This window comes from Drosophila tropicalis, unplaced genomic scaffold, assembly GCF_018151085.1.
Source record: "Drosophila tropicalis isolate 14030-0801.00 unplaced genomic scaffold, ASM1815108v1 contig_845, whole genome shotgun sequence".
In the NCBI taxonomy this organism is placed as follows: Eukaryota; Metazoa; Arthropoda; class Insecta; order Diptera; family Drosophilidae; genus Drosophila; species Drosophila tropicalis.
The window spans coordinates 10364589-10392420 of record NW_027173338.1 but is presented as its reverse complement, the minus strand read 5'-3'; the positions used below and the strand labels follow the sequence as shown (position 1 = coordinate 10392420).

Below are 27832 nucleotides of genomic sequence, written 5' to 3'. Positions count from 1 at the left end.
TATTTGTATACCCTCTATTTGATTTTGTTTTGAGTAGTAGAATTGGTTAGTGATTTGCGGATACTTTGAACCTGGCTTTGGTGTTGCATCTGAGATGGAATTTGTATTGATTTTGCACTCGTAAAGGTTAAGTTCAATACAAATGGCTGAGAGTTAGGAGGCATAAACAGTTAACTAAGCAGGAAATGAGAGTACCAAAGTCAATTTTTTAGTAGTTTCTAAACCAAAAACCATAACCTATCCTAGTGGCAATTAAGAATCGTTAAGTTAATAATAGTAGATGTTCCTAATTGATATACAAAACTCTCATCGTCCAAGTTAAATAGTTGTCAGACATCATCAGTTAACACAAACTCTTTTGTCCTTTCCGTCAATGCTCAAAAGGAAACAAAGTGCATTATCAAAGTTTAAAGGATTGGATTAAAAATATAAACTCGCCAATCTTAATTCATCTCAAATACAATTTTCTCTCAGTGTGTAATCAATACTCACATTAGCTGTGAGTCGCCCCTTGTTGCTACTGTCGGTATATTCTATTTCTCCACTTGAAGGCAGATCAGTATTTTTTTTTTTATTTGTTGTACAAATAACCTTATCAATCCTAAGAATAAATATACTGACTCATCAGTTTTATGGGAGGGCTTTGCGTACTTGTTTAATTTTATGAATGGAAAACAAAACAAAAATATGCACAATGCCAATAAAATTTTGTTTATTAGAAATGTCACGAAGTTTGAAATAACTGTAAATATATAAGCCATATTCTGCTGATGAATAGAAATACTTCAAGTCAATTGAACCACTCAACAATTAAGCCCCAGAAATGAAATTATTTACGGTACTTATCGATTGTATTTCTTAAGTAAAAGCTCCTTAAAAGAGTTATTAATAATTGTTCAAAAGTATTTTTACTTTAAAATCTCCATAAAGAGAGTTTTTTAGTAAATATGGAGATAAACTTCAAACTCATTTAGCAAACCACAAAGACAAGTTAAAGACAAGTGCCCTCTTAACCTTGAGCGACCTACTTTGTTTGTGTACGCAATGTTAAAAATAAAGTGAGAAAAGCTAATCTAAATTTGTAAAGAAATATAATAACAATTAGGTCTTCATTTAGTTTATAGTAAAAAAAAATCCTCATTACCTTTTGAATCCTTTGAGGTCTTGCATTTAGAAATGGTGTGCCTTTTAGTATGTATTAAAAACTTTAAGACTTTTACGTTTGAATCCATTTCCTAAGATAAAATCCTTATCGAATTTGATTTAGTTAAAAAGTTTCTATGAAAGACTTAATTTTGTCATTCATATTTCATTATTAGCTCAACTCCAATTGAACTGAAAATGTTGAGATAATTTTACCAAACATAAGGACATTTCAGAAAGTCAGTTTCAAAAATTAAGATAACTTTGAAAATAAAATATCTCTGTGGCCTCTTAATATTTATTCAACTGACTGCAAAATAAATATAAAACATGTAAAATATAAATAAAATACAGCTCTCCCTTTATGCTTCAGGAAATATTAATTTATCCTTGAATGGAAACTATCTTCGTTTGCTCATTTGTACTCTGAAATTTATCTTACAGATACTTTTTGAATTTCGCTCTCATTCAAGCCGCTGTGTGCTCAGTGGCGCTCCTACTCATGCCATTTGGTCCCAGTATTTTCCACATTCCATGTATCTGTGAGTGCGTTCCACTGCCGCTGTATCTCAATACAAATGCAAATATGCGGGCGTCCAGCGAATGTATCTGTGTGAGTGCTTGCGAGTCGTTCCAGTGCCGCCTGCATTGTTATTGTTGTGTTCTGCGATGGCATGATGGTGTGTTTTGTAGTGCTGGATAGCCATCCATCCATCCACAATCAAGCAGGCATTCGTTGAGCGGCTTTCGCTGTTGAATGAGCTGCGAACGCGTTAAACAACAACCCGTCCGGTCCGGTTTGAGTCTTTGAAGTGCGAGTCGTTCTATTGAACAGGGGGAAAAAACAGCAAGAAAAAGTATCTAACAGATACGCAACTGCAGCTGCCTCTAGGCGAGATTTGCCCGCGCGAGCTAAAGAGTGCAGTTTATTTGTTTCATTGTTTTTTTCCATCTCGTTGTGAAAGTGAAATTAAAATTGGTGTTGTGCCCGTTTTTAAACGACGCAATTAAATGAAAATTTTCGTAGAAATTCAAGCTTAAACATTTTGTTTCACTCGTTCTCCACTCGTCATTATTCTCAGCGGTTGCGGCGGTGTCAGCAATTTCAACAAGTAACCCAAATAAAAGTGAATAATAGAGAACGCGTCAACGTCGCTCCATGGAATTGGATGGAGCCACAGCATCGACAAATGCAACAGCAAATACACTCCATAAGCGAATTCTGTCCTTGAGTTCAACAATTTGAACACCTGTTTAATCTCTTGAGTGCATTCTGTGTTTTTGAGGATATTCGGTTTCAGTTCAGAGCTCGTCAATATGAATAATTTCACAACCACAACGGCAGCAGCGCCACCACCAGGCACAAAGGAATCCCTGCCCAGATCGGGACATGTTAATGAGGGTAAGCATTGATTGCTGCTGCCATGCGAATTGGTTTTTAAGTATCGCCACAGCCAGTTGAACATGAACATGAACAATTTTCGAAACAAATTCCTGGCCTCTCTTGGGTTTAGATAATTGGAAATTGATTTGAGGTCTGCCGGCATCTGAGAAGGGCTCTTGTGCGGTTAGACCTGGTTAAAGGGTAAAACCAAACAAAAACCCAAACGAAACCCGTTCAAAGGAAGAGCAGAATAAGATCTTTGGTTCCGAAAGGGTTTGTTTATGTTGAATTTCATTTGGGAATTTACATTAATTTACAATTCATTTCACTTAACATGAATTTCAGACAAAAGTTTGAAACTTGTTAGGAAACAATCGTTTGAGAAAATATGGATGATCGAAAAATATCAAATCAATCAATTCAAAATTGTATTCCCTTTAACCCCACACTGAACTCTAAAAATATGGTAAATATCTGAGATATGAATACAGCAAAAAGTATTATCTTTTGGTTCTATCACTTTCTGAACTATTGGCAAAATAGTTTGTTTATAATGAATCCGTTTGAAGAAATAAACAAGGAAAGGGTGTAACATGATCAAAAATATTTCAGATTGTTTTTCAATTTCAGTTGTTAGAATTCAATTTCATCATTCCCTCCATTTCTAGTTGTGGGTTTCATTTACAAAGCATTCCAAAAACAATTGTCTCGAATTATGTATTGTATAATTAAGAAGTCGCACCCCCGAGAGCAAATAATGTTTGTTCCTATAGGCAAGATATATGATAAATGCGTGTATGTTGGTATGAGTGAGTCAGTCTGGGTAAACAATTTCATTAAAGGCAGCACGTTCTGTTGCCTTTTTAAGAGGGGATTCTCCCATTTCAGACTTATATAATGTGGTTATCGCATCTCACCTTAAAAGAAGAGCCCCCGAGAGCTTAATTAAAACCTACGATATGTGTGACAAAAGACATTGTTAGGCAAATTATGATCGGAAGGGCATTTTGTTATGCTAATGAACGAAGAGCAGAAAAAAAACACATTTACATATTGCATGAAACTTTCTTTCGAATGGCAGAGGGAGAGAAGTCTTCCGCTTGAATTTGGTTTTGAAAGTCTTCATGAAACGATAAACAAAAACAAAGAGTGCCACAGTCAGCAGCAGCAACAACCTCAGACCAACGACCGAAAGCAAATTGAAACAGAAAGAAGAAATTTCAGATGAAAAATAAACAAATGTTGGAAGTTGTGTTTTTGTGTGTATACATTTATAGTTAACGTTTTAGAGAGCAAGAGAGTCCGAAAAGGGAAAATTTGTTGTGAGTTGCTTTGCTTCTTTTGAGGTGCAAAAAATAATTGCCGCCAGCACTTTCCATTTAATGACTAGACATGCAAAAAGCGGCAAACCTCACTCTTGTTATTTTGTATCTTTAAGATACTTATGCCTATGTGTCTATATTTGTGTGTGTGTGTAAGTGCGCGCGTGCATTGGCAAACAGCTGACACTGTGGGGATTTTGATGCCGCTTCATTTGCGGCCAAGCACGCATGACAAAAGACCCCCACAAAGTTCCTTAGTTTTTCGAAATAGCCAGGCCTCAACTTTAGTCAGTCAACTTCAGTTGCTGCTGGCCTCTTTTTTATTTCTCTCCACTGCAGTTGCCGACTGACAGAGTGCCTAGGGTGGATGTGGATGTGGATGTGAATGGGATGGAGTGGAGTGAAGTGAGGCCAAGTGCTGGAAGGTGAAGGAGGTGCAGGAGGTGAAGCGACAGTTGCATGACGAGCTGCTGGGCTGGATGCCTGCCCTGACTGCAGTTTATTTCACTTTTTTCCGCCATATCTTTTGTTGCTGCTGCATGCTAAGAATGATTCACTTGCCAACGACAACAACGACGGGGACAGAGACAGGGACAGAATGTGGAAGTGCCAGAAAAGAGGTCTCCTCCACTTGGATTTAGGCCTCTCATCATTTGTATGGGAATAGCACTTAAATAAAGTTAGAACGAAACATTTTTCAAAACAATTTTCCTTCGTTTTTCATTTTTTAACCTTTTTTTTGTGTTGTCAATGTCTTTAGAAATCCTCTGAGTTGCTTGACCCATTAAAAAGGTAAAGATATCCGATGAATGGCTGCTTAAGTAGAACATTTAGACTTACATTTAGATTGTGGCAGAAATATCAAACTAGTATAAGTACATATATTGAATGAGGAGATAGGAAAGGCAAAGTATCCTAAAATGTTGCTAAACGAACTAACCACATGGATCCTAAGTGATTAATTGGTCCATGGATATTCCATTTATGCATTGAATACATTTATTTATTTCACACTTTAATATTTTATGTGCCTCATTCAAGGAAAAGTTGTTACAGAAGTATATTATATATAATATATCATAGTGTAAAATGTAATTGCATAAAACACCTAATAGATAGATAGATGGTTGTCATAATAATTTGGAAAGAACCGCGTAAAATTTAATCAAAGAATAATTCATAAATTTTAGTTTAGTCTCTAATGATACGAAAATAATCTCCATATTTACGATCAATGACAAAAAACGATGTACTTATATAAACGATGATCAAAAACTGCTTTAACAAGTAATCCAATAAAAATCCTAACTTGGAGTTATTTCACATAGTTTTATCCTCAAATTAGTATGTTGACTATATTTAACTGAATAATAAACAAGCAACTAAATTAAATTCTTCACTATCAATTTTTATATGGCAATAGTAATCAGTTTTAGACATATTCAAGAATTTACTTAATTAAAACAAATTTTTATAAACTGATAAATTGCCTTTTGTTTCAAATAATTGATCAACAAATCCGTTTTCGTTTTAATTTTCGAATTGATCGATTTTCAACTTTGTGTGCTCTCATTTACTCATTCATTTCATACGATCTAAAAAGTTTAATTCCTCAATCATAAGAACGATGTGAATATTGCCTTATTTCAGTTTTAGTTTTTTAATTAAATGATTTGGAACTAATTTAAAAATTATGGTTAACAGCTTTCTTGGTTTAATTTATGAGCCAATTAAAACTGACAAAAAAATAACTCGAAATAAGATATTTTTCTATTATCTAAACAAGATATTAACTCAAAAGGCATAATAACTTTGATTTGATTGGGAGATAAATTAATAAGCACAAAATTAATGAGTTCTGTTGATGATTCTTCGATCTTCTTTCGATCGTCAGATCCATTAAATCGGCTAAGACTTTCGAGCTAATAAGCTTACTTCCTGTTCAAGCAGTGAAAGCGGCTTCATCATCATCATCATAATCAACATTTTTATAATGAGTATTGTGAATGCTTCGTTTGGTGCCATAAACAAATGAAATTAAGCTAATTTTGTATTATTTCATGCAACATTCAAATACTCAACGTATGTTTTAAAGATTATATGCAGGTATTTTTGTTTTGAATGGCTCATTCAATCAATCAATGGAAACTTATCGTGAACCTGAACCTGAACTCGAAGCATCTGCCCCTCATAATGAGGTGAATTTTATTTGACAGCTGCAACGGTTGCTGCTGCTGCTGCAAGCATTATCACCTTCATTATGATGATCTTCTGGCATGAGGAGTAAGGTCAATGTAAGGCAACCAACATATTTATATACAAGATTATGTATACCTATAAGTAGCCATTGTGCCTGGTCGGTCGCATCTTCAGTGTGTGTGTGTTTGTGTGTATCTGTCAGATGCAAGATTCAAATAGTCAGCATTGTTGGCGTTGCAGCCAGATTTCTGGTCTCCAGCTACATCTCTGTATCGGCCTCTCTCGTTCTCTCTCCCGCCCACCTCTCCCCCCCTCTGCGCCTTGTGCCATGTTCAACAACCTTGAGTCAGGTTTTTCCACTTTCGGCGCCGACGCCCGCTGCCGCTATCCATTGCCTCTCCTGCCACTGCCACAACTGCTGCAGCCGCTAATCAATGCAAGCGTCAACTGCATTTTTCTGAACATGCTACTCACACATACACACACATAGATACCAATTTTTCTGTTTTTTGTTTTTTTTCTTCTGTTTTTTGGGCTCGCATAAATTTTCCCGACGAACGGCTTTCTAATTTACTTTTCCACTCTCGATTATGAGACTTCCAATTTTGTGTGTTTCGACCAAATATGCAAGAGTCGGAATCTCATTCCACCTCATCATCCTCATCCATTGCCATTGTGTAATTTTTCACGCGATCGAGCCATTCATGCGTGGATTACAATGTCTCTGTCTCTCTGTCTTTTGGTCATTTGTTTAGTTAGTGGGTGCAAAGAGAGAGAAAACTCGTGAAGAAGGTGGGAAACCCACAAAGTGTCCATGTCTGAGTGCTAAAAAGTGTTGGCGGTTGGAAAATGCTCTCTCTACCGTAAATTACATGCCCCCGACAAGGTTAATTGAGTGTGGTGTGGCCAAGTTTTCACCATATATGTAAATGGAATATCTTGGGTGTAAATTCATTATTTTTTAAGTTTTTGGCATACATTTTCAAAGAACTCTTTGTGGTTTAGGTTTCAATTTACCGAAAATCTTTACCTCGAACTCATGGCGGTTACTTGACTCTGGGATCCGTTTGCACCACAAGCCGTTATAACAACATCAAATAACCTGTTCAAGAAAATGGTTTGGAAACCAGTTCTTGAATTAATAAACTAATATACCCTCATATCATCGTAGACAATTCAAAATTTATTCCTCAGAAAGTTTTTGACATGTGTAATATTGCGAATCAAATGAAAATACTTAGCCTTTCCGTTGCAAAGATTATGAAACTAAGGAATAGATAAAAATTAAGTTATCAACTTACGTCTATGACATGTTTAATTCTTCCTTTGGTTTTAGTTTAGACAGTTTTTAGTATATAGGAAATTGAGGAACAGCGATGCATAAATATTTGCATGAGGCTCTTAAAAAGTGGTTTTATATGTAGATGGATGGAAGAAATGTCTATATCCAAATGACGACATTTGATGAAATGAAAACATCTTAAGTCTCTATCCCAGACTGTAAACACAAAAAGGAATTTTAGCCTAGACTCTCTTCTTGGAGACGCGTGGAATTCGTAAAATGATCTTAAAAAAAACAATATAGTAACTTTAATGCCAAACAGCATAGTTTGCACTTTGTTTTCTTCTCAAAATTGTGTTGTTATTTAAAAAAATTGTTGTTCGTGATTCCTGGGGGCGTGGCCGAAATTCCAATTAACTCTATACATTTACATAATACACGATAATATATGTATACCAAATTTGGTGGCTCTAGCTCTTATAGTCTCCGAGATCTGCGTGTTCAAACAGACGGACGGACGGACGGACAGACGGACATGGCTTGATCGACTCGGCTGTTGATTCTGATCAAGAATATATATACTTTATAGGGTCGGAGAAGCTTCCTTCTGCCTGTTACACACATTTTGGCGACTTTAATATACCATTTCACCCTATGGGTGTATGGTATAAGGACAGTCATAACTGTAAAGCTATATTGATTCGTTTTCCTCCATGGATTCTTTAGCAGATTTCTTAATGTTACCCTAGTGAAATTTATATCCTCAGAATTGCAATGTGATGGTGAAGTTTGGATCAATTGTGAGGGTTTTACCTTAATTTTTTAGTTGATTTGCATATCTATTAATACAATCACTTGTGTCTGACTTTATTTCCTTGGAATTCTTTTCGGATAATGACGCATGCGTGAAATACTTTACTGACTTACTAACCCGTTCACACAGCTTGAATTTTTTACTCATTTTTTTGGCCAAGTCAATAAAATGCGATACTTGTGACCCATATTGCACCTCACACACACACACACACACCCATTGGGGTCTTTTTTATTTGCAAAGGTTAACAGTTATTTGTTGCAAAAACATAACAAAAACGAAAAACCCGTTTTTCCTGGCGACAAGGTAATGATATCGCACATTTCTCACAGACAGACAGAATTCTTGTATAGAGACAATAACAACAACGAAAAGAACAATAAATCAGCTGTCCAGCACATTTTGTGAACCGGAAATTAAAAGAATTTCAAATTCGTTTGACGACAACTGCAAAGTCAAAGATTGCATTGTAAAATTTTCAATTACCATCGATCCGTTTACCTTAGGGCCTAGTCATTTTTCTCCACCCTTCCCAATCAATGCCCAGCCCATAACCCACACTGAAAATTGAAAATGGAAAAGTTTGTAATTTAACGGCAGCAAAAAACGAAAAAAAGAATTACAAAATAAACAGTAAGTCAATTTCCACATTTGTTTCTTGACTTGGGCCAGAAGCAACAGCGACTTTAGTTTATTGTTTCTTATTCTGCTCGCTGTCCGTTGTGCATAATAAAAAGCTGCGCTTTGCCAGGTATTATAAAGCAAAGCGCAGAGACGAAAGAACTCAACACATGACTTTGTAAGTAATATGCTACTGAAAGCACAATATAACCAAAAAGAGGTAGTCGATACATACATATATATGAATAGATAGGCGGATAAATACATACATATAAATACTGGTATATAGCCCCAGCAAAAGGTACGAATACAATGCAGAACACTTTCATAGATCTGTGGCAAATCTCTGAGTCAAGGCCTTCCAAGTTTAGTTAATATATACACAAAAAGTTTGAAAAGTTTGATTCTAGCAAGACTTATTGAGGCTTCTACTAACCAAAAGAAGAAGAAAACATCGAATTCTAATAGTTCATTGATTTGATTACTAGATTATTCTAGATGAATACATATCTATGTACATGCAAGTATCTAGAACGGTTACAAATATGTTTACATAGAAGAATATCTATTACATATAAATATTTATGTCTATCTATTTTGATATGTGTCTAAACAGAAATTCAATTGATATCCTAATGTACATCTTTTTTAAATGAACTTAATAAAGTTGGACCTCATCAGCTGACATACATATATCATGGATTGATTATATGGAAATTTTTTTACAAAAGGAACCTGTTCTCTCAGTTCCTTAGAAGTTCCTTAGTGTATGCTACCAACCAATTTTATGGCATATTATAAAATAGTTTCAAAAACTGAAATATATTTATAAAGTTCTTGAAGTAAGACGAGGAGAAAGACTAATCAGAACTAATCAAAGGCAAACCACAATTAGTTACATAAACATATGTTTGAAATACTTCTGGAGTCTAGTCAACTGACTCGCATCGTATGACAAGTGAGTGAATAGAGCAACCTGAGCAATCACGCTGAACCAGCACGAATGGGGGATACAAAAATACTTTGTTGTTGCTTGTTGGCGGTTGGTTGTTTTGTTGTGAGTTTATGTGCCAGCACAAGATACAAATACAAATTTTTGCTTCATTTTTTTTGTTATTTAAAGCCATGTGTATGCATATACACGTACGTATTCTTGTTTAGTTCTCTGTCTCCCCTCTTTTCATTTATTTTTCCTTGCGCTTTTTTTTTCTGCTGGACATTCAGAAATCAAATGGAAAAGCAAACAACTAAATTGATTACAAGTGCAACTTTTCCGCCTTTGCCAACTCGGAGTAACTTTTGCAGAACGTAGCTCCTTTTCCTCTGTGTGTATGTGTGTGTCCCCAGTTTCCACAAATTGCTATTAATTAAGAGCTGTCGTCGTGGCCTCTAAATGCATCAGAGTTGACCTCATAATTCAGTCAAGTTTTTCTAATTGCTGACAGACTGAGAACGAGATTCCCTTCTCCCCTAGCTAAATGTCACAAAAATACAACAACTTATCTTTGGTCAGAGTTCAACTAATTGCCGCAGTTGACAGTTTAGAGTCAAAGAACCTTTAAATTAAAGTGATTGCAGCGGATAGTGGCAGAGTAATAGTAAATAGTAATTTGGAGTGGCATTACGTGGGTTGGGGTAAGACAAATTATGGGAAATATATACATTCATATGGCCTGATCTTGTCAAAAGTAGCAAATACTCTTTTCTAAAATTCTACTTTACCTATAAAAGTTTAAAGTTATTGATTTCAAATTGACTTTTCCATTCGGATATAATAATTTTGGTCAGAAGCATTCGATTTTGTCATTTAGGCCAATTTGAAGATCACTTACTGTAATACGATTTAAGGATTGCTTCAAATATAATGTGACACCTTCAAGAATTTTCAACGGATACACTTTTTAACATTCTCTCAAATTGTTTAAACAAGTTTTATAAAGAAACAATGACTAACACATCAAATTCAAGTTTTTGTACAACAGAGCAAGAGATTCTTATACTGCCCTTCATTATATATAATACAGAATGAATTTAGTCTATGTTAAAGACTTGAGACAAAAGTCTTCTTTCAATTCTTATCAATTATTTGCTACTTTGCAAGACTGTTTATTGATTGGAATTGACATTCAATGAGCATTGCTCGTAAAAATTACAATAAAATGGTAAAAATTGTGAAATTAATGACTTCCACTGAATGTCATTGATGAAGAAATAACCATTCAGCACTGCCAAATCAAAACGAAAGCATACAAAGAATATGTCATTAAATTGTGTAGATATCGAAAAATAATCAGACACAAACATTTACCACTTTGCCACACTTCCGTCTGGTATAAATGTATCTGGTCGAGAGTTTGTGGCTGTCAGGCAAATTTATAGCAAACAGAAAAAAGCAACAACTTTTTTCTATGACTAAATGATAAATGACATAAACACGGACTCGCTGGCTGGTCGAGCAGAGGGCAAAGAGGGGATCGAGTGCTCAAAATATAAACCACAAAAAAAAGAAAAATAAATAAATAAACAAAAAAAGAAATAACAAACCAAAAAACAACCTCAAACAAAATTTAACACAGACAATTAAATTGAAATTTTTTTCTCTCTTTACCACGCTTTCGCTTATCATGAAAAAAGATCACACCGCTCGATCAAAAGACCCTCTCACCCCTAACAATTCCCCTGAAATGGAGCGAGTGCCCGAGCAACTGCATCAAATGTGCATCTTGAATGGAATTTCTTTGTTCGAACTGCTTTTGCCCCCAATCTGTTGGATGCAGTTGGGTTTCTTCTGACTCATCGAATTTCCAATCTTTCGGAGTTGAACTTTATTTCGAGCTCTTGTTGGGCTTCATTAGATTTGGCTTGTAATTTGATAGGCTTAAAGATTGCCCATCCATGGAACTGGGCATTATATATCACTTGTCATTAGAGGTTTTATGGCATATGTATAATTAAGAGAGTGTGTGTGTGTGTGAGTGTGTGGGAGAGAAAGACTTCCTCTTTAACAAACAAACATAAAAAATAAAGCAACTTAACGAATTGAATTTTTATTGTTCAATTTTCTTTCTAATTTCCAGTCTGTAAGGAATGGCTCGTGCGTGAGGACGGCGCCCTGGCCTATAAGTTGCAGTCCCAGGAGAGTAAGTAACATTGGAATTACTCTAACTGCCATAAGGTTAATAACATTCTTGATCTTCTCAATGCAGTTAATGACTTCTATAAGGGTAATCGCTATAGAAATGCTGTGGTCCGTGAAGATTTCCCCACTGCCCTCCATGAGCAAATCAAAGAGAAAGAGCAAGCGCAGCGGCAAGTGGACGACTATAGAAGACGTCTAACTGAACAGTCAGTATAAGTGGCTATACTTATTCAGAGTCTATTATTACTATACTTTTAATAACACATTCCCATCTCCTTCTACAGAGAGGAGCATGACAAGCGTGTAGCCAAAGAAATAGCCGATAAACTTGAACGTGATCTGCAGGAACAGCAACAAAGAGAACTCGATCAGAGTGAACTCATTGCCAAACAAATGCAGGTGGGTAACATTTTTATTCGGCCATTCATACAAATAGCCATCCTTTTTCATAGGCTGGATCATTATCCTCCTAGACATAGGCTAGCATTAAATGACAAACCTGTCCATTTACATAAACAAATTCTACTTATGGCTAGACACTATTTTCGAAAAGTTCTCCATTAAGTCTGTCAAATATTAAAATGTGGTTTAAAGCACTTAAATTTTAATTTGCAACTAATATTATTTGAAAATAATTACTCTTGGTCTTAAGATAAACAATAACAATATCCATTGTTAATCCATGATAAATGCTACTTTAGGAGCTTTGAGCTCCGTTTTTTCAATTGATCTGGTTATTAGACGTGACCGAAGAACTCTTCATTTATTAATTGTGGAAATAATTATCAACTAACCAAGCCTATCGTGCTTAAACATAATTTATGTTTAGGTATGGCGGAAATGAAATTAATTACAAATTTTAATTTTGAATTTATTATTGTTCAACAAATGGTACTTAAAATGTGAATTTTATATTAATTACAGGAAATCTATGTGAATTTACCGCCCGTGCCTCCACCAGCCACACGCGACACAAGTCGTCCGCCACCCAGGCCAGCCAAAGCAAGTATACATCACCAGCAACACCCACAACAACAACAAGTCCTTACCAATGGCCATCATGAGCCCAGCACCTCGCAACAGTCTAGATACCAACATGAGCAGCAGCAACAGCATCAGCCATTGCAGCTACAGCAGAAACATTTCTCACAAACAGACAATTATGTAGGATTATCGCTTATACCAAATATTGTAGATATGCCAGCGACAGCAGCAGCAGCAGTCGCCGCCGCTGTAACAACAACAACAGCAGCGGCTGCAGCGGCAGCAACAACAGCAACTAGTACACCAAGTAGACACACACAGTCAACACACAGCCAGCTGTTGGTGAGTGATGCTACATCATCGCATCAGCATCAGCAACAACAACAACAACAACAGCATACACGTTTCCATCATGCACATCAGCAACATCAATCATCATCGTCACGTCGCTATGTATATGAACCATTCAACATACCAAGCACTGCACCAACATCCCAGCACACACCTACACATTCGATTCAGGGCTCAACCATAGATGAAGTTGTCGACTATGCGGATGTTGCTGACAGCATACGCGACTATAATATATCGACAACATCGGCAACACCAAACGCAACTGCAGCAGCATCAGCAACTGTTGTCGATGCAGCAGCAATAACCAAACAACGTTCACCTTCTCATGAGAATTTACTACGTACTGAACCTAAATTTCAGAAGCTATCACCAGAGAAATATGACCAACTAGTGGGTAACTTTGGCCTTCCAACTGGAACAGGAGCAGCCAATGGAAGCAGCAGTAGCAGCAGCAATAGTAAGGCAGTCGAGCGACACATGCAACAACATGCCGATGATATCGAGCTCTATGTGGATCCCTGTGATTATGCCAGCCTACGAGAAATCGGTTTACCCATGGACGAGATAAAGGAAATGAGTAAAAAGCTCAAACAGGAACAAAAAGATGAAGTGAGTAATTAGATTCGGATTAGATTAGTTTCCTTGCGTTTCTCTAATTATTTAATAATATTATTGCAGTTGCTTGCCCGTCGCCTGCAGGCCATTGAGTCCAAAGATTGTGTGCGGCAAGAGCACAGAGATCGCATGTTAGCCATCGAAGCACAGGATAAAGAGTTGGCCAAAATGCTGCAAGATAGGGTAAGTTACAACATTTCACTATATGATGGAAATGATTTCAACAATAATTTATACCGAAAATCTTTGCATTCACAGGAGAAAGCCAAAGCCAAACGTGCCAAGGAAAAGGCACGTCTACGTAAGTCTCAGCAAAAGGAAGCGGCCGCTGCGGCCAATGGAGGTGTTAGTATCAATGGCAATGGTCTTCTATGTGGCGCAAGTTCACATTGTGGTCCCCTTTTGGCTTTACCGCAAGACTGCATGGCCATGTCACAATCAACGCATTCCCAAGCAGACATCGACGTGGAGGCCTATTCCAATCCCATAGATGTCTTGAATAGCAGTCGTGAGCAACGTCAACCGAATGGCACTCTGACCAATGGTAGCCTGACTCGAGATGGTGGCTCCAATCACAGCTCCATGCAGCGGCAGCAACGACTGGCACAGGCGACTAGTCTCAGTCGTGGCGAAGATGATATCTACACCTTGCCCGTGGACAGCTGTAGACCTGGTCAGCAGCGACCAGTCTCATTGCATATGGCAGCAGAGACAGTTCAGCAAATGCAAACACACAATTCCATGACGCGGTAGAAAATTATGGAAGATTATATCTTAACGCCTTCTAATATGTTTTTTTTTTCTATTAGCTCTGAGCACTATGGATCGGAGGCAGGTTCCCATGACAGTTCCATACAAAATGGTCATGATATATCGCCACACATGAAATACTCCAAATCTGGCAATTTTGGTATATATGTATTTAAACTCAGTCCCTCCAATCCATTTGTCTGTACTAATCTGTTTATTCTCATTGACAGATCAAAGCGCCAGCCCCACGCCACCTTACATGCCAATTCAAGGTACTCGACGATCAAATTCTAGTGAAGATCGTAAAAAGAAATCCAAGGACAACAAATGCACGCATCAGTAGAGCCTAAAAATCCATTCATGAGAATACAATAACTTTTTATCATTATTCAAATTGACAATGAAATTGTTTAGATCATATACACATTTTTAGATATTCGCATTTTATTTAAGTATGTACTTATCATATCTAGCTTTTACATATGTACTTAGATTTTACAAACTTTACATATGAATTCGTTTTACATAAAATATCACACATGATAATAACTGATTCAAATCGGATTAATAATAAATATCCCATTTTGATGATTTTGATTCTCTTCCTTTAAAAAGATGGTTTTATGGAAATATTTATTAACACTGATCAACGAACGAGTTAGCAAATCACAAAAAAAAAAAAAAATAAAGTTGGTACTCATATAATTTCTTTTAATTCAAATTCAAATTAAATGTTATTTACTATTCGAAACTTTGAATGTCTCAAGTGCATATTAAATAGTCAAATAGACAAAAAGATCACATAAACTTCAAGGCAAATTTCGATATTGCAAATCTTTGAGAGGTTTATTATTGTAGGCATGTTTTTAACATTCTTAATATCCTTCGATTCCGTCAGAACTAGAATAGAGAATAGATATATTTGAACCGAAACACCGATATACCATATACGACTTTGAATTTATTTGTATTGCGAATCTATCTATTTAGGGTAGAGTTGCTTTTAAAATGCCATCAAAGACTTCGAAATTTCAAGCTATAAAATTTGAACCTAAGTATTTTAATGAAGTAAAGTCAATTATTCATTACTTAATAGACCATTTTTCAATAAAAAAAAAGTAAATATGTACATAAATTCAAGAATTGGTCAAAAATGGCATAATGCAAGGTTAAATGTTAATATAATTTTTATTTACTCCATCTACGTTTCTCTGTGTGTATTTAAAATAATTTGCAAATCATTTTGTATTTCAATTTCATTGCAATATTTTTGGAAATTGGAAAAGAACGGTATGTAATGGTATAATAAAGTTGACGATTTCGATTAACTTTTCGATCAGTATGAGCAGGCGAAAGGACATTGCCATCTTCATCTGTTTGTATATCTCGAAGACATATAGTCGTTATCGGTTTATACACATCTATCGATATATTTAGTAATTTTCATACAATTTGAAATTCAAATAAAGAATTATAGAGCCAAATATGTGGAGCGCTGTTTGCTTTCTTGAAACTTAAAGGATTTTTTTTTATTTAGTATGTTTCTTGTCTCCTTATATTCATCGGTTTTCTTTAGAAACCTAAATACATTTTCGTTGCCTGATTAGAGCAGTAAACAAATGGGAGTGTGCTCATTGATTAAATTTCATAATCGGTTAAATAGAAAACAAACTGCACGGCGAACCGTTTGAAATATAAGGAAGATGTATAAACTATTTATTTATTTCAAATTAGGCGTAATTCGTAACTGCATAAACCAAAACTTTAAGTAAACTTAAAAGCTATAGATAGCAAAATGGGTATACATTTTCACTGGATCAACTTGCAGTATGCCCTTGAAAATCCAACTGAACTTATGTACATACATATATACAAACAATAATAATAATGAAATGCGATCGAATAAAGTAATTGGATGACTTCATCAGGTTATTTTTGGTGCCATCTAGATTAAGTCAATATATTAAAAAGATCTACTCGGATTATCCACTTTACGATTTGTCTTAAAATGTCGATCTCTGAAGAAGCCTTTTGGTTGTCATCTTCTGTTAAGAAAAAAACAAAAACTATGCCAAATTAAATGATGTGAAGGAAAAATTGATATAAATTGAATTACCTTTTCAGTTGAAACATTTGCCAATCGATAGATGAATTGTTAAGAATGAGTTTTGCTTTTTGCCAACATCAGCAAGTTTGCGTCCAATACCGGAGATCAAAACTTGTGAAACTGGTATTAAAAGTCACAAGTTAGGGTCTCAGGGAATCAGCCATACAAACATTTGCACATGTCACTAATACCAATAATAATATTTGAACTGTATCATATGCACTTTTCACAATTGATAAATGTATATATGGCTGGTGTCAGTTGTCTATTTAGATCATTTCTGTGGCTTATAGTCAAGCAAAGAAAGCTAGCACATTGTATAGTATGATTGAGTAATTACTACTATACAACCTACTACCTCAATTTGCCAGAGAGAAAAAGGTCCTTTTAAGTAGTCCTTTTTGCATTTACTTGAGGTTTTAGAGTTCAAGTGGAGGTTTTGTTTGTTCCTAACAATGTTTTTTGGTTTGGCAAACGGAAAAATTTAATGTAGATCATGAAACTCATAATAGGATAATGTGTGATTAATTCGATGCGATTAATGAGTAATTCCTGACGAACGTTTTTTCTACGAGTCGATTCGATTTTGTTGGCCAAAAACCAGTTGTTTGCATTGACAGACTCCCATAATGCCGGTCTTGTAACAGATATAAAACAGCACAAGTTCGGATTTACGGGTTTCTGTTAATGGTCCATATGTGACTATGCACCATTTTTTCAAAAGTTCTCAGTTGAATTGTTGTGAAATTCCTAGCGACGATTGTGAAATTCGTTTCCCCCTTTGAGTAGACAAACGCAGTGACTGTAAGAGAAAAGCAAAAGTTGTAATAAACATTTACTAAATATGTATTTAAGCCACAACTTACAGAGATTTTAACCAAAGAGTGATATTCCATTGAGGTTACGTTGATGGCTTCTGATCACCTGCTGCAAATGAAGAGAAAGAGAGAGATTTTTATTGTAATTAAATGCAACAACTACTCAGGTCTTTAGCATTGTCTAGTCATGTTTTTACTTGCCCTAATCCTTAATAGATTTACTCTGTTGGCCACGTAAGCTCCGATATATGCGGCTTGGCATTCAATTCAATTTGCAACAAAGAAAAACTGCATTACATATTCATGGAGATGGGGCAACGAAAATCTTTGCAACACACAGACAAAACAATAAGAAAAACAACACACAAAAAATTTACAAAAAAATCTGTAGACAAGGTAAATAATCAAAAACTATAGCTAGACCAATATATAGATATATACATATATCTGGCTGTATACATATATAGATTTCTTGGTAACGTTTACGTTGCGCTTCCTGAACGGCAACAAACTGAGACTGAGAATTTCAGAAGGCAGCAGCTGAAGCTGAAGCAGAGGCAGATGCCTCAACTGAGGCAACTCCAGAGTAGTGAGCTCGCAACGTAGCAGAGCTGCCACGACTGCGGCTGTATCTATCGAGTCTGTTTTGGCTATATGTTGCTCATGTTTGTTGTGCCACTGCAGCAGCACTGCCACCAGCACCAGCACCAGCAGCAGCCGCATACATATGTACAACAGACGCTGCCCGTCTTCTTCACCCATTGGCCCTGGTGCCATTGCCACTTTTCCACATGTTCCATGTTGCTGCTTCTTTTGGTGGTAGAACTCTGTCTGGAGCGCAGTTCGTTGGCTGTACCTATTTTCGCGTATTTTAGCCAGGACCAGGACCTGCCTCAACAATTTCATACTCACACACACTTGCACCCAAAACACACACACACACACAAACAGACATACATATATGCACCATAGGGGGCTGCTGCTGCTGCTGCTTTTCTGGTTTCCTTCCTACTTCTCCGACAACAGACGACGCTGGCAAAAAACCGGTACCAGAGTCAGTCACTCCATCGACTGAGACGGTCGAAGAGAGAGCTTTGCAAACATTTCATGCTCTTTTTTCTTGTTGCAATTTACATGCTCTCTCTCTCTTTCTCTTTATGTGTTCTCTGCTTTGGTTTTCTCTTTCAATGTCATTGTTTACTTTTGATTTAGTATCAATTCATTCATTCATAATCTTTCTAAGGATTAAATTTTCCATTTTCCCTAATACTTATAAACTGTGAGAGAGAGAAGGAGAGAGAAAGGAAGGAGGAAAAAATATCACTCATACGCCATGTAAGCAAAAAAATATATAAAATCACTTAACATCGCATTAATCAAAAATTTTTGCAATATCGGCTGACCAAGCTAAAAATCCAATGATGCGGAAACTGTTCAGTTTTTGTTCAACTCCTGTCAAATGACTTTTCCAATTAATTTTAATCAATGGCTGAGAACTTTTTAATACAATTGAAAAGGGAAGAAATAGAAAAAAAGTTACCAGCTTCACAAGATAATTAGAAAACAATTTTTAGATTAGATAAGAACTTCAACGAATTACACCCGAGTCTAATTACTTAATGCCTTCACGATCTGAACCAGTGACTATTTGACTTGGAAATATAATAATAATAACAGTAACTTTCAAATTTATTAAATCATGAATTCGAATCGATACAATTTAAAAACTATCCTCGAAAGGCGAGACGAGACTTTTTAAGCAATATAAATGTTCATTTAGTTGAGTTTGAAGATTTGTTAAGTATCGTATTCAAATAGTCAAAGTAAAAGGTTATTTAAATCAAATTCCACAAACTGGTCTATCATAGACCTATAATTGATCTAAAATTCTTATGTTGCCACTAAAGGTTCTTAAGGTCACTTAATAGCAATTTTATAAAACAAAAAGTGGAAAAGTTTTAAATTCACTTCAAAACGAGGCAAAGTTATTACTCGGTTAAATTTTGAACTCCACTTTGTACTTGACGTGCGTTTTGTATCGAATTACCAATGAATTTCTGGTTCAAATTACAAACTAAAAAGCAACAAAAAAACCATTCAGTTTGATTCCAAAGAATGGATGGAACTGCCCAGCCCCCAACGTTCCGGATGTTGTCCCTCTTGTTGTCCCTATTTAAAGACCAAGGCCAATGCTTCAACCCACACAAAAGCCAATGCCATCAAGCACACACACACACACACACACACTCACACTCACAGAAACTCACTACTGTCGCAGAGTTGCACAAAATTATGCAATATACGATTTTTGTCGCTCTCTTAGGCTCTCTCTCACAATTTCTGTTTCACCATCTCTCTCTCTCTCTCTCTCTCTTCAACTCTCGCTCTTAGGAAAGCTCTTAGCAAACTTTACGTCAATGCCATTGTCATGGGAGCTGCAACAAGAATAACAACAACAAAGAAACAACAACAGCAACATAAAGCGGTAACATGCAACCAATTCAATTAGATGCCGCAGGCATTTGCTTTTGGTATTGGTATTGGTATTGGTGTTGGTGTTGGTGTTGGTATTGATGTTGGTATTGGTGTTGGCGTTATTGCTGCCTACTCCTTTTTGCCTTTGATTCGCATACATATAGCCACAGACAACATGGGAGCATGGAATTGTTGTTGTTGCCGCTGCTGTTGAAACTCCAATGGAGTTGCGCGAATTGAGGAGAGAGAGCCGCAACCACGGAGACGACAACAACCGGCAGAGTTGATTAACCTTTGGACGTTCTGTTTTGCAACTCCATTCGTGGAGCGCTACTCTTTGGCTCTTTGGAGTTGCTCCGATTTAAATGGAGTGGATGCGGATTGGAATTGTCTGTTGCTGCTGTTGTTGGTGTTGCTATTGCTGTTACTCTTCGGGACTTTGGTGCCTTCTTTTGCATGTTCGCAGTGATGTTAGCAGCCATTTTTAATGGCATATATGTACGACCCATGTCTAAGGGGGTATCCACCGAAAAGCAAAACTCCAACTCTTACTCTAATTTGATACGGAGAGGTATTTCGAATGACGGAGTGTAGTTGGGGAATAGTTTACGCTTCATTCACGCACACATACCCACACACACACACACACACACACAGAGACCATTACTCTGCTCTGATCCTTTTCCTTTGTCTGCATCATATGGTGGAACATAGGTTTTGTTCCTTTTTTTTTGTGTGGCGTTTGTGTGTTGGTAATTGTAATTGAAATTTGGCGTTGAAGCGAATAAACGCTCTCCCAAATTCTCTCTATCCCTCTCTCTACTTTACTCCTCTTTGCATTCTCTCTATTATGCTCTCTACACTCTTCTACATGTATTTTTATTACAGTTGCAAAAATTGTTGTTTTTTTTCATTTTTTTTTTTTATTCCTTTCCTGTTTGTTGGTGTGGGTCATGGTTGCTGCTGCTGCGTCATGCCACGACTCTGTTTTTGGGAACATTGACTGTTCCTTTTTATGGCCCAAGATACTGGAGGACTGGGTCTGGGTCGGGGTCTGAGACTTGGGACTGCGACTGAGCTTAGACTTGTTATGACTGGCCTTTTGTTGGCCGTAAAAAATTGTGTAATCATTTTATAGAATATGTACAAAAGAGCTTCCTAAGATGTTATACAAGCGATAACATCGGAAAGTCTAAAGCGAATCGGCAGAAATTTTTCTCATAATAGCTTTTAATTATTTTTTAAGTTATGCTTATCTTATGGAGATAAAGACGTTTTTAGTACTTTGAATAAATTTTGGCCTTCAAAGAAAATTACTGAAATTTCTGAGCCAAAACAAAACTTCTCTTTCTACTATAAAAATATCATAAAGATTTTATGTAATTGATAATAGTTTCTTGATAATTACACACTTCTGTAAACATATGTCGATATATATCGTCAGGTGAATTGCAATTCATTTATGCACTTGATTAAGCGAGCTTACGTATGTATATTAAAAACAAAACAAACTTATAAACATACAATATGTATCCTATTTGATCTATTATTATTTGTTATTTAGTTTTCATCATCATATTTCATCTTTTAATATTTGTTTACTGACAGAATCTTGGATCCCTTTAGTTACGTATACGTAATATGATTACAAGTTCATACATCATTTCGTATCGTTTTGGCAATCGGCTTGGCTTTTGTATCATATTAGATCTCAGATGTAATAAAAAATGGAGACCTTTAACTACTTTATGAGATTGACACTATTCCAGGGGGAAATGACTTTCTAAATTCGAAACTGGCTCTATATGAAGGCTCTATATAAGAAGATCGTTGTTCAGTTGATTCCAATTTTGTATGATCATCTTACTTTGGACATACATATATGTACACAAAGCTGCTTAGTATATATCTTTTGTATATATAGATGAATGTATGTATATGGATATATGTTAATACATATATGTATGTGAGTGTGTGTGTAGCACCCTTAGGGTTTAATTGTTGGGCCCTTGGCCTGCCTTTTGTATATCTTGTCGTCATCGGCGTTGTCGTTGTCGTTGCCGTCTTGGGTCGCATCTTTTTTTCTTTTGCCCGATTTTGTATCTGCACATTCGCATTTCTTATTGGCTGCTGTTTATTTGCCCTGCGTTCGTTTATTGAGTTTGCTTTATGTCTGGCAGGGCGTTCAATGAACTCAAAAAGAAGGCACCGCAGACTGTCGCTGAGAGTTCTTTTTGGAGTTTTTGTCGCTGAAGATGTTGTTGTTGATGATGGAGATGGAGATGAAGATGAAGATGAAGATGGATATGGTTATGGTTATGGATATGGAGTTGCTGTAATTGCGGTGGAATTGTTCATGTTGTTGTTGTAGCAGAAGATTAGCGAAAAATGTCGAACGCATTCGGTAAAATTTAATCGAAAAGTGGCAGAGAAAAATGCTTATTGCAGAAGAGGAAGAAGACACAAGAAGTACAAGAAGAAGATATTAAAATAACTTTCAGAATCAAGACACAATGTGAAAGAAAGGGATTTGGTGGGGGAAGAGGCACAAACAGCAGCAGCAGCAGAAGCAGCAGATAAGCAGCAAAATGTATTCTTTCTTTTTTTTCCTTAATATAATTTCATACAAACAAATACACACACACACACACACACTAGTACAGACTCACGTGTGTGCGTGTGTGTGTGTGTGTGGTTTGATGACGAAGGCAGACCGAGGCAGACAGCAGGCTGCCTCAGACTCGGCCTCAGCCTGGGCATGTGGCAATACCAAATGCGAAATATCGTAGAATGACGTAGCCGGAGAAAAGGCAGCCAACGGCGGCAGCACCAGCAGCAGCGGCACATACATAAGCGACGTTGTCGTCGGCAGCGCCACATGCAATGCAATTTTCAAAGGTCAATGACACGTAACGTGCAGCAGCACCAGAGCCAGCAGCAGCGCAGTTGAGAGCGAAGAGAGCAAACACTGTTCCCGTTTGTCAAACAAAAGCTTACCCCTGTGTGTCGTCTTGCAAAAAATTTTACTCTTTGGCAAGCTTGAAATTATGTCTCTCTCTCTCTCTCTCTCTCATCGTATCTCTCTTTGTGTTTTGCTCTCTTCACATTCCGCATGCAATTCAATCAAAGTTGGAAGTTTGACTAACAATTTTCTATCCAAATTTAGATGCAGTGGTTAAAAAATTGCCTAAAATACTTTTGTCTTATAAGCAAATGGTAATTAATTATGGTTTCTTAAAAGTAAATCGTTAATTTTAATTTATGAATTATGATACCAAGTTCTAATTGTAAGACGACAATAATCCAAACTATTGACTCCTAGAATTATGCAATACAAAATGTTGTAATTTATTAAAAACTCCTCATCTAACTCTAAAATATTAATTTAATTAATTTAACTCTAAATTATAAATGTATTTAACATCCAGTAAAATTTAAAATGAATAATGGTGGAAAATATTTGGTAAATTTTACACTACTTTCTCATTTTTGTTCATTCTTTCTCTTTTTTAAAGGAAGACGGTTAATTAATTTTAAATTTTTCTTAATAGGAATAATTAACTTTTAACTTTTTGTGCTTATCATTCGCAGATTGTAAATTTCTTTCCCACTTGGCAATGTTTGTTGTTATTTGCAATTGTTTATTAAACATTTGGTGTGGCAGTTCATTTACGCCTTTTCCTTTTGTTTTGCTTTGTTCCTTTTTGCAGTCACTTTCTTTTTTTTTTGTGTTTTCTTATTCTGCATTTGCATTGCAGAATATTCAATTAAAATGTTGTTTTTTTACTTCTTGTGCCTTGTGCCTGGCTTTCATTCATTTTGCACATACACACAGGAAATACGTTTTTGTTGTTGCTATTGTTGCATATAATTTTTCATTGTTGTTGATTGCATTGGTAAGCAAAGAAGACGAAAAGAGTGCAACCTAGTCAGTCAAGTCAACTTTTGTTCAAGCCACCCACATGTGCCACAAATTGCTACGTCTTTGCCATACTTCATCCAAGACCACAAGAGAGGCACACAAAGGATGAGTGAGAGAGGGAGATAGAGAAAGAGTGAAAATCTGTGTGAGAGTGGGACAGCAAGTTGCAACGCATCGTCGTTGTCTTTGACTTGAGTGAGTTATGAGTACAACAAAAACCAAAGACCAAAAAAAAGTAAATAAAGGGAACAAAAAACGTACCTCGAGTTACTGTAGAAAAGACTTTTATGTGGGTGCAGTCATAAATTATGCAAAAATTGCAATTATTTTCATTAAATGAAATCTTTTCTCTCCATACGCCAAGCCTTATAAAAGTTGATAAGAAAACTTGTCGAAATTGCAAAAGTTGCAATTTTAATAATAAAAAAAAAACTGACGCTCACTTCTCAACGCTCACGCAAAAAGTGAAGAGCTAATAAATCACTTTTAATACAAACTTAAACTTTGACTTTATAAAGCATGAAACATAATATAAGAAAATGTATGCAATTTGGCTTTATCCTTATTCGATATCTGTACTTCATTTGAGATATTTTTAAAACGATCTGCTTAATAATTTGTTGATTGTTTGAAATAGTTTAAATCATTTGGTTGTCAACACCTTGTAAATTGTCGCATATATACATACAAAAAACTACATAATTTATTACATGCATTTCGCATTTCCGATTGTTTAACTTTTGTCGTTATGATTGATAACAATCCGCAATAAACCATTAATTGCATCACATAAATTATGAATTCATGGCGAGATGTCAACAGTTTACACATAAATAAAGTTAATTTAACAATTAACGAACACAAACACACAGACACACAAAGGTATTAACAATAGTCGGATATATAAATTGCATATATATTGTTTCAGTCCATCACAAATCGGTAAAATAAACAGAGCAACAACAATAGACACAATAACAATCGCCTGACAAAACAACAGTTCAACTGAATCGAGAGAAGACACAAGACAAAACGTTTAACACGACCAACCGACCGACCGACCTTTCCAGAGGAGGCTTTGGCCAGAAAAAGTTAGGTTAGGTTATGGACGATGACGCTTGCCACATGCAGCGTACATACAAACAAACATACATACATACATATAGAGAGTCGTGAGTGAAGAGAACGGGTTCAAAATCCTATACAACATAGCAACTAACTAAACAACAAAACGAAAAAAGCCCCAGAAGGTAGACGGAGAACCCAATAGAGCGTGCTCTGTAGCATATGTATATATATATATATATATTAAACACATTCATACATATGTATACAAGTATTTTAGCAGTGTGGGCTTAAAAGAGAGTGTGGAACTGCAGGGGGAAACAGTGGCAAAAAAAAAACTCGTTTATTGCGGAAAAATGCAACGTCATTGTGTAGACAGAACCACATTTCGAGAGGAGGAACAAACTCATGCCTCTCTCTTTTCCCCCACACTCACACACACAAACCCTTGGATGAAGGATCGCAGCAATTCTCCTCCTGTCGTTCTTGAATTTGACTTGAACGCTGCCAAACCTGAATTTCATCATTAATGCAATGCAATGCAATGAAATGCAATCCCAAAGTCTGTCTACACACACACTAAAGATAAGAGAAGTAACATCATGAGAGACTAGAGCCTAATCTGTAGATGACATAAAATCCAAGCATTGTAACTGCTCAGAACGAGAAGAGAGAGATACTCTTTTAGTAGCTTAATAAGAAAAACTGTCAAATGCAAAACGATAGTCAAAACAACTTAAACTTTTTGAAACTTGATTGTATCTTTTTCTCCTATAGAATAGAAAAGTATTTCAATCTATAACTATTCACCAAGCAACTTTTGTGCAGTTAAAGTCCTGGTACTGGTCCGTAATATGACGTTGAAAGACTATTGAATCTATAAAAGTATTAATAAGTTTAAACTATTAAACATATAACTGAATAAAGTAAGAAAATAATTGAATAATTAATCCAATTAAGTACAATATTAATATTTTACTCAAAGCCTGGCTATTGCTCTAAGAGTAGTCAGACTAAATATTCTAAATGGAAAACCTAACACAATGTTTTATCTGTTAAAAACATATCCTAAAATCGTAAGTCACTTGTCTTGTTAATTTACTTACATGGATTACACCAATCAGTTGCTCTGAGGAGTCCTATAGATCCCAATAATATGTCTTGTAGCACCATCACATCCATGCACATCTGAAAGAAATATTATCGATTTGTGTTATAATTTATATTAAAAAGAAAAATAAATATAGCAAAGTTAGTAATGTGAAACTTTAAATTAAATGCTAACGTGATATCAAGACATAATAAGGAGAATTCCCATTTGATCAAATATATTCTAAAGGGAGTCAAGATTTCAAATTTCTTACTTTAAGGAGGTTCTTTAATTTGTTGTGAGTCCCTAAAGCTGGATAATTCAGATTCAAAAATCTGTCCTTAATGTTTGGATAATTTTGAATTAAAAAATATTTTGGAATGCAGAAATTAATTCAGTTTAGTTTTCTTTATTCGATATCTCCTTGTAATTTCGAATTCCAGCAGTCAATCTCATAAAAATCTTTTTGCACTTAACTTGAAATTGCTGAAAAATTATATGGCCATGCCTGCTATTTTATTTTGCAACTCTCTCTTTCTCTTTCTATCTCTTTCTTACTGTCTTTGGATATATAACGGTAAACCTAATTTATGCCAACAAGCTAAAACTTTGAAGAACTTCTAAAGAATTGGCCCGAAACCGAAACACACAAGGCGGAAGTAAGCCAGAAAGAAGCCAATTGAATGCAACAAACAGAGAATTGGGGAACAAGTGCAGCTAAGCGAAGCTGAAGCTTCAACTTGGTGAAAGGGGCAAAATCATAAAAAAAACAACACACACACAGTGAAAGAAAGAGAAGAGGTGAGCATGAGAGAGGGATAAACATAAAAACTGAAAAAGAAAAAAAAAGAAACTAACTACCAACAACTGGGCAACTGGCAACTCACAATTGTCTGTTGTTTCGGCCTGTCATTTGCCCGCCAGAGCGATAGAGACAGAGCGAGTCAGAAGCAGCACCAGAAGCAGTTAATTGCCAGCTGCCTTGAACTGAATGAAGAGAAATAAGTGTGGAAGTACTAACTGAAAGAAGAAATGCAACCGGTTTTTCGCATTGTGTTTCTTTTATCTTTTACTTTACTTCTTCTTCTTCATCCTTCTTCTCACTTTATTCTCTTCTCTTTATTTTCATTTTTCGGATCACGAGGCGTATGCGTAATTAGATTTGTGTTTGGCTTGCTATCGACACACTAATTGGACTAAAGTTTCACAGCGCATTGCACTCATACGAAGCGAAACCCATAGAAGGAGTTGAAAATTCAACACCCTGGGAAATGATTGAACAAACAGAAATTCCTAAGGGAAGTGAGTTCAAATAGTTTATGTTAGAAAAGAAAATGGCCAAATCATTCCGGTTAGTTTTTCCTGAATGCTTCTTAAAAGTTAATGTTGAAGATCATTCATGTCTGATTATTGGTTTTACCAACTACAAAACTCAAATGCACCTGCTTATGCTCTCGATAGTTCATAGTGTGTTCCATCTTGTTTATCAATGGCTACATAAATTTCTTTTATCTCTGATGCACGAAGCTAATTCTCCATATTAAACACTTAAGAAACTTTAATAATAGTTCTTCTTTATGGGCAATTAAAGAATATGGTAAAATTTAACATTACTGCTACTATTAGACTTAAGAACTTGTTATTAACCTGGTCATTACGAGTAGTTTCCCAATGCTCAGGAATATCAATTTTTAACATGCAACCTGACGGTTGGCAATGTGAAACAAATAATTGTGGATATTAAATTG

The 27832-nt window shown here is 35.9% G+C and overlaps 1 protein-coding gene and 1 long non-coding RNA gene across 8 annotated transcripts; one reads left to right on the top strand and one right to left on the bottom strand.

Annotated features, from left to right (window-relative positions):
- Positions 1–1838: 1838 nt before the first annotated feature.
- On the top strand, positions 1839–15156 carry LOC137580418 (probable basic-leucine zipper transcription factor D). Of its 7 annotated transcripts, none has more exons than XM_068294447.1 (10): positions 1840–2545; positions 11843–11905; positions 11972–12110; positions 12189–12303; positions 12829–13230; positions 13606–13851; positions 13921–14040; positions 14116–14606; positions 14667–14775; positions 14838–15156. In XM_068294447.1, the coding sequence occupies exons 1-10, from the start codon at positions 2461–2463 to the stop codon at positions 14955–14957; spliced, it is 1890 nt and encodes a 629-aa protein (XP_068150548.1). In that variant the 5' UTR covers positions 1840–2460; the 3' UTR covers positions 14958–15156. The 7 variants fall into 7 exon arrangements, with proteins under 7 accessions (XP_068150545.1, XP_068150548.1, XP_068150547.1 ...); XM_068294446.1 differs by having other exon boundaries at positions 13603–13851; XM_068294448.1 differs by having other exon boundaries at positions 1841–2545; positions 12829–13068; positions 13603–13851.
- Positions 15157–15823: 667 nt separating this feature from the next.
- Positions 15824–26233, bottom strand: LOC137581148 (uncharacterized). Its single transcript, XR_011033089.1, has 4 exons — positions 26101–26233; positions 17581–17641; positions 16724–17516; positions 15824–16652 (listed from the first exon to the last, which is right to left on the bottom strand). It is a non-coding gene; the product is annotated as an uncharacterized lncRNA (long non-coding RNA).
- Between the last annotated feature and the right edge of the window lie 1599 nt (positions 26234–27832).